Source organism: Gopherus flavomarginatus, chromosome 5 (assembly GCF_025201925.1).
Source record: "Gopherus flavomarginatus isolate rGopFla2 chromosome 5, rGopFla2.mat.asm, whole genome shotgun sequence".
NCBI lineage: Eukaryota > Metazoa > Chordata > Testudines > Testudinidae > Gopherus > Gopherus flavomarginatus.
In genome coordinates this window covers 152122383-152129974 of record NC_066621.1, presented here as the reverse complement: position 1 = coordinate 152129974, position 7592 = coordinate 152122383, and the positions used below count along the sequence as shown (strand labels likewise).

The 7592-nt window shown below is 55.3% G+C and overlaps 1 protein-coding gene across 4 annotated transcripts in view; it reads left to right on the top strand.

Moving 5' to 3' along the window:
* The window catches only part of LOC127050951 (protein maestro-like), a 60186-nt gene extending 56760 nt beyond the window's left edge, over nt 1-3426 (top strand). Inside the window, exons 4-7 of one of the 4 annotated variants that reach the window (XM_050952708.1) lie at nt 367-501; nt 788-890; nt 1633-1698; nt 2538-3426. In XM_050952708.1, coding sequence (XP_050808665.1) covers nt 367-501; nt 788-890; nt 1633-1698; nt 2538-2635 — 402 coding nt within the window. In that variant the 3' untranslated portion in view covers nt 2636-3426. The remainder of the gene's footprint in view (nt 1-366; nt 502-787; nt 891-1632; nt 1699-2537) is intronic. The other 3 variants (XM_050952706.1, XM_050952704.1, XM_050952707.1) reach the window with 3 other exon arrangements.
* The last annotated feature ends 4166 nt before the right edge of the window (nt 3427-7592 follow it).

Genomic DNA, 7592 nt, shown 5'->3' with positions numbered 1-7592 from the left:
AGCCAGCTTGGTCCATGGCTGCTTCACCAGAATTCAGCATAGGTCATGAGTCTGACTCCTACAGGTCTCTGTTCCTGTCTGTCTCTGCACCCCAGGCCCTGCCTCCCCAGAATAGAGGAGAGAGCACAGCTGTGGCTGGTGAAGCAGCTTTCATCAGTATAACTGTTCCCAAAAGACATGGATGCTACCTCCAGGTTTCAGTGAAAGCTCTCTCCTCTATTAGTCATTCTTGCATGTTTCGGCCAGTTACACCCAGATGAATCCCTTTTTATCCTGGAATAGATGCGCAGTCACGCAGGTGAGTTCCCTTTGATTGAACACAGCACTCGGTAGGGAACAATTCAATGGTGTGACACTCTTTTTCAGAAATGCAGAGCTACATTTCACCTCTGTTTCCCGTTTTTGGGACTGAAGAGACTCCAACATGTGATTAATAAGCACCTTGATGACACAGCCAAGCTGAATCCTACAGAACTCCAGGAGGACATTTGCAGACACCTTGTGAGTGAGCTGTTGAACTGTATGAGATTATTGACTGGAGAGGCTTGTGGTGGTGTAGAGGAGTGTTTTGGGGGGGATGTGTGATGGACAATGTAAATAACTATAAGGGTGGGATATATGAGGGAGGGTGATGGGAAATGTAAATCTGCCGCAGATTCCCATTTTTCCCACTTCTACCCAGCCACCTGTTCTTTCCCATATTTACCTGTGGTTCGTAAAAGCATGTGCTGGCAGTCAAAGGGCACTTCTAGCCAGAGAGAGCTCATGTGTCCCTGATTTCCTCTAGGCCAAAGAGAACTTAGAACTGCTGGAGAACTTATACAAAACCACCCTCACGTACTTCTACAGCAGCTTGGAAGGGATCCGGGCAGCTGCCGCCAAGTTAGCTGGTGAGAGATGATGCCAGTGTCCCTTGTGATATTCCCATTGAGGGGGACAGAAAAAATCCCACTGTGCCATTAATGTCTCTGTGCCTCAGCTTCCCACCCATAGATGGAGATGTTAATGTCCCTGCCTCTCCAGGGTGGTGGGAGGAGGAATTCATTAGTTGCTATGAAGTGCTTCGGGATTGTTGCAGGGAAGGCACAGTGCAATCATTTTGCAGTAGTGGCTGGGACACCGTCACGTAGGGCATGGTTACACTTTGAGCTGGGGGTATAATTTCCAGCACCTTGTCAAGGAACCATTAGGTTCCTCCTCTTTGGCCTGTGCCCTCTTCTCCCTAGCACACCCATGTGAGACAGGCAGGCATTGTGGCTCATCTGAGGCTTACCTGTCAGTCACCTTGTGAGATCCCTGCTTAGAACTCACTCATTCCTGGCCCAGTCCTTTGCTCAGACCACTAGGCCAAGACACTCTCTTAGTATGTCTTCAATAACTGACTGCAGTGGCAAGAGGCGCACAGACTGTTTCAAGCAAATGGGGTTTCTGTAAACAGTCTTTTATAAAAAATGTCTCTCTCATTCTCTTCAGTGTGGACTCTAACCTGCTCCAGAATCCTCTTGCCCACAGCTCACCCGTAGGCCCATAGTAAGAGACGCCAAAGACCTTGGGGCTGCCAATATCACTTTGCACTCAGCAAGGGAAGGTTTTATTATTGTTGCTGTTATTTATTTTACATTTTGTATTTAGGCATCATCCTGGAACACATAGAAATGCACCTTATGAAATGGCTGTACCGGGGATATCTGCTGATGTGTAAGTAATAAATGCAGCTGAAGTCCTGCTCATTAGTGAGTTGTTATAAAGTGTTATAAAGGAATTTAGCTGACAAGCAGCAGTAACTGATACCACTGGTGCAAAGTTCATCAGCCACACATCAAAGGACAAATTCACTCTTACCCAGTAGAAAGTCAGCTTTAATTTCCCCTGAAGGAGGAAGCTGCAGAAGGTATGATATGAGTCAGTGCATCTCCTGGTTGTTCTGGCAATGCCCCCTCCCCAGCCAGTACTATCCACACTTTGGGTTTTATTGGCGTTCTGTGGACTCCCCAAGTGAGAAGAAGTTGTAGGCACTTTCTGCTACCCCCAATTTCCCACCAGCAATTTTTCTTCCAGTAGGTGCCCTGTATCATGCACAAACCAGCTTGGACCTGGCTTCTGTTAAATTCCAGGCTTAGTTGAGCTCAGGCAGTGGCTCCTGAATAGAGCTGGAAAATAACTTAAAAGTGGAAGCTGTTGAAAAAATGGATCTTCTTCCATTTGCAGCAGAGTGGATGACTTTCTGGTAGAGTCAAGGTCTCCCCACAGTTGGGAGCATGGAAGGAACCAATGGGGGAACCTAAAGCTTTGTATTGGAGAGCTGCTGTAGCGTGGTAGTCAGAGGTAATAAGTCTCCAGCTATTTCAGGCACAGGGGACTATATGAAAAGTGAGGCCTATTCATCTCTCATGTATTTTCCACCCCAATAGAAGGACTGAGCCCAGTTTCACATTTTTCCATGTGATCATTTTGCTCACGTACTTCAAGGTTCTGTGATCACACTTAGCTGTGATTTGACAGTCTGTTCACTAATGTGTTGTCCTCTGTAATTTCAGATCTCCAGGTCCTAGAGAAAGATCCAAGTCCCACTGTCCAGCTGGTGGCAACTGAGATCATAAGTGACATCCGTTCTGGTGGAGTCCTTGAGAAATGAAGCGGAACGGAGACAAACAAAACAAGGCGCTCCAGTAGTATAAGGGCCCTACCATTAATCAAATGTTAATCCCACCCCTTGACCAAATAAGCCCTGCCCACCGGTCAGCAGAAGACCCACCCCATGGGGTATTACTTCTGGGGCCAAGGCGGACACATGACCAGAAGCAATATGTGTCATGTGACCCCTCTAAGAATTCCTCTCACTGTCCTCTACCAATCAGGATGGGTTTCGCCCCAATAGGAATGTCCCGAGAGAAGGTTTGACCAATCAGGGGGAGCTCCGGGGCGGGTGACCTGTCTGGAAGTGATTTGTGTGACCCCTCTAAGAACTCCTCCCACCGCCGTCTACTGATCAGGAGGGGTTTCAGCCACTGGGGATCACCCCAAGAGGAGATTTGACCAACGGGGGGGAATTCTGGGGTGGGGTGACCCATCCGGAAGTGCTTCATGTGACCCCTCTAAGAACTCCTCCCACCACCCTTTACCAGTTGTGATGGGTTTCAGCTGCAGAGGACTGCCCCAAGAGGAGAGTTGACCAAAATAGGGTAGGTTCTCGGAAGGAGTGAACCGCCCAGAAGAGGGTCATGTGACCCCTCTAAGAACTCTTTCCAATGTCCTCTGCCAGTCAGAGTGCAGCACAATCACCCCATAAATCCCAGCGCTGGGCAGAGGAGGCCATCTCTTACCAAGGAGACATGTTTTATGAATTATGGAAAGGCTGAGAGGAGACATGGACTCCTTTACCACCCCCCTGAGAACTTCGGACTTTGTTTAGCCCTGAGGACCTTTTGGGCTTGTATGGATAAAGCGCTATAGCAGTGACAGTTCTTCTTCGAGTGATTGCTCACATCCATTCCAGTTAGGTGTGCGCGCCGCGCGTGCACGTTGTCGGAAACTTTTTACCCTAGCAACTCCAGTGGGCCGGCAGGTCGCCCCCTGGAGTGGCGCCGCCATGGCGCTCGATATATACCCTTGCCGGCCCACCCGCTCCTCAGTTCCTTCTTACCGCCGTGTCGGTCGTTGGAACTGTGGAGCGCGGCATAGCTGTCCTCCACGTCCCTAGCTCTCCTTGTTAACTATCGTTATTGTTATAGTTGTTAGTTAGATCGTTAAGTGTAGTTAGTTAAGTAATTAGGTGTAAATAGTGTTGTAGATAGTTGTTCGCCGGGGGCTGTAGCCCTTCCCGGCACCCGGCACCGGGCTCATGCCTGGTTCGCCGGGCTTTAAGCAGTGTGCGGCCTGTAAGAAGCCTATGCCTACCAGCGACCCCCACGACGCGTGCCTGAAGTGCCTGGGGGAATCGCACAGATCGGACAAGTGCCGCATCTGCAAGGCTTTTAAGCCCAGAACAAAAAAGGAGAAGGACCAAAGACTCAGGACTCTCCTCATGGAGCGGCACTTGACCCGGCAGCTTCGCAGGCCGTGATCTCGGCGCCGGCACCGGATCGCACCGGCACCGAGAAGACTCCCCGGCACCGACCTTCTCCGGCACCGGGTGCAGAGGCAGAGACCGTCAGCGTCTGCTACTACAGCCAGGCAGACCCGATTGAGCGCCCGGCATCGACATCGGCCGCGGCGCCACCGGCACCGTCGACTCCGGGCCCGGTGGGTCCGTCGAGTCCGGTGCCGCCAAGCTCCCCCATAAGATCTGGGGTTGAGCTATTGGTCCCATCCACGCCGGAGACCTTCGCCTCGGCACGGGACCTTATCGCCCTAACGGAGTCTACTCAGCTGCCACCCCCGGTACCTCCGGTGCGGGTCGCATCTAGAGGCAAGCCCATGATGTCGGCACCGTCTCGGGACTCGCGCTCGCGATCCAGGTCCCGACGCCACGGTCGATCAAGATCCCACCGCCGCTCGCAGTCCCGGCACCACTCCCCTCGGCGGTACCGGTCGCACTCGCGGCACGGATCGACCTCCAGACGGTCGCGGTCTGACTCCAGCCGCCGATACCGGCACCGTGACTCCAGGAGCCAGTCCCGCCGTCACTCACCGCGCCGGTCGACCTCCCGGCACCGAGCTGGTGGCAGGTCCCGGTCCCGGTCGACCTCCCGGCACCGCGTCGGTGGCAGGTCCCGGTCCCGATCCCGGCACCGAAGCACCGGCCGGTACCGTTCCAGATCCCGGCACCGAGACAGAACCGGTCCCGATCCCGGCACCACTATGACTCCCGGTACCAATCCCCGGCACCGAGAAGATCTTCGGTGCCGACCCGTGCAGACCCTTACCAGCCGGGTCGGCCCCGCCATGGCCTTCTAGGCAGCCGTCGGTGTCTTCACAGACAGACAGCGTGTATGCGCTGGGCACCGACAGGCAGGCGGCACTATTTCAAGACCCTCCGCAACAGGACCAAGGTCCGCAGCAGTGGGGGTTTTGGACCCCTGGGCATACCATCAAGCCCAGGGCCCCCAACAGCTTCCTGCTAGGCCTGTGACGGCGGAGCACAGGGTGCCGGAAGCTTCGTTGTCTCGCCCCCTCCCTCCCCGGATGGAGAGGAAGGATCCAAGCAGCAAGACTCTGCTCTGGCTCCTGAGACAGGGGCGAGGGCCGAGGGGAGACCCCCCATCGGACACTTTCTTGCCCGGGGGTCTCCTCATCCTCCTCCCTGATGAAGCGGTGGCTGGCACCTCCTCCAGTAGCCCTCCCCCGCTGGATCTCAGGGCGCACCAAGACCTCCTTAGGCGAGTAGCTCAGAATCTGAGCCTGCAAGCCGAGGAGGTCTCTGAGATCGAGGACCCGATCGTCACCATCCTCTCGTCTGATGCTCCCACCAGGGTCGCCCTACCCTTCATTAGGACGATCCAGGCCAACGCCAATACAATCTGGCAGTCACCGGCCTCCATCCCCCTTACGGCGAGGGGCGTCGAGAGGAAGTACATGGCCCCCTCCAAGGGCTACGAGTACCTCCACGTCCACCCGACACCGTGTTCCCTGGTGGTGCAGTCGGTGAACGAGAGGGAGCGTCATGGGCAGGAAGCTCCAGCCCCCAAATCCAAGGAGGCCAGACGTATGGACCTCCTTGGACGCAAAGTCTACTCGGCTGGGGCCCTTCAGCTCAGGGTTTCGAACCAACAAGCCCTGCTCAGCAGGTACGCGTTTAACTCGTGGGTGGCAGCGGAAAATTCAAAGAGCTGCTGCCACAAGACGCCCGCCAAGAATTTGCCGGCCATTCTGGACGAGGGCAAGAAGGTTGCACGAACCTCGTTGCAAGCTTCTTTGGACGCTGCAGACTCGGCTGCCCGCACCCTCGCCTCGGGGGTAACGATGCGCCGTATCTCCTGGCTGCAGGTCTCTGGCCTTCCACCGGAGCTCCAATATACCATCCAGGACCTCCCGTTCGAAGGCCAGGGCCTGTTTTCGGAAAAGACAGACCCCAGACTTAAGAGTCTCAAAGACAATCGGGTCATTATGCGCTCCCTAGGGATGCACACGCCGGGAACGCAGCGCAGACCCTTCCGGCCACAGCAGCAGCAGCGCAGGCCATACCCCCAGTTCCGCCAACGGCAGGACCTCAATAGGCGCCGTGGCAGGAATGGAAGGCGTAGGCATTCGGGGAACCAAGGGGGGCAGAATCAAAGCTCCTCTAAGCCCCCGCCTGGCCCAAGCCTTCGTTTTGAAGGTGCGCCCGAGGGCGCAGTAACAGTTTCCCCCACGGATCCTTCCCCCCCGTTTTCCAACCGCCTTTCGTTTTTCCTTCCGACGTGGACCCAAATAACATCGGACCGCTCGGTCTTGCGCACGGTGCAGACGGGATACCGCCTGCAGTTTATATGGTTTCCTCCCTCCCGCCCCTCTTCCTCGTCCCTCTTCAGGAACCCCTCTCACGAGCAATTCCTTCGACAGGAGGTACAGACGCTACTCAACAAAGGAGCTATAGAGGCGGTTCCGGAAAACGAGAAAGGCAAGGGTTTTATTCCCGCTACTTTCTGATCCCCAAGGCCAAGGGAGGCCTCAGGCCTATCCTCGCCTGCGAGAGCTCAACAAATACCTAGTGAAGTTGAAGTTCCGCATGGTATCCCTGGGGACCATTATCCCATCCCTGGATCCGGGAGACTGGTACGCCGCCCTCGACGTGCAGGACGCTTATTTTCACATCGCCATTTGGCCACACCACAGACGTTTCCTTCGATTCGTGGTGGGCCCCCTTCACTACCAATTTGCAGTCCTCCCATTTGGCCTTTCTACGGCCCCGAGGGTATTACAAAGTGCATGGCAGTCGTTGTGGCACATCTTCGGCGCAGTCGTATCCACGTGTTCCCTTACCTAGACGATTGGTTAATTCGGGGCACGTCGGAACTACAGGTTTGCAGCCACGTCCGCGTGATCACCGGCCTGTTTGCTACCTTGGGCCTCATGATCAACATAGACAAGTCCACCCTGCTCCCCACTCAGAGGGTGGAGTTCATCGGGGCCGTCCTGGACTCCACCGTGGCCAGGGCTTCTGCCGTTACCGAGGTTCCAGGCATTGTCGGCGATCGTTCAGCGATTGCGGGCAGCCCCTTGACATCAGTACGGACATGTCTAACCCTGTTAGGCCACATGGCAGCATGCACATTTGTGACCGGTTACGCTCGGCTCCGCATGAGGCCCCTCCAGTTGTGGCTCATCGCACATTACCGGCCGGCAAGGCAACCGTTAGACATGCTGATCACAATCCCCCAGGGGGTGTTAGATTCTCTCAGCTGGTGGCTAGACCAGTCCGTAGTGTGTGCGGGGCTCCCTTTCCACCCACCCAGCCCTCGGTGTCCCTAACAACGGATGCCTCAGATCTCGGCTGGGGGGCCCACCTGGGAACCCTGAGAACACAGGGCCTGTGGTCTCCGCAGGAGGTGAGGATGCACATCAACATGCGGGAGTTGAGAGCGGTCCGCCTTGCTTGTCAAACGTTCTGTCACCAGCTTCGAGGTCGTTGTGTCGCGGTGTTACCGACAACACGACGACCATGTACTATATCA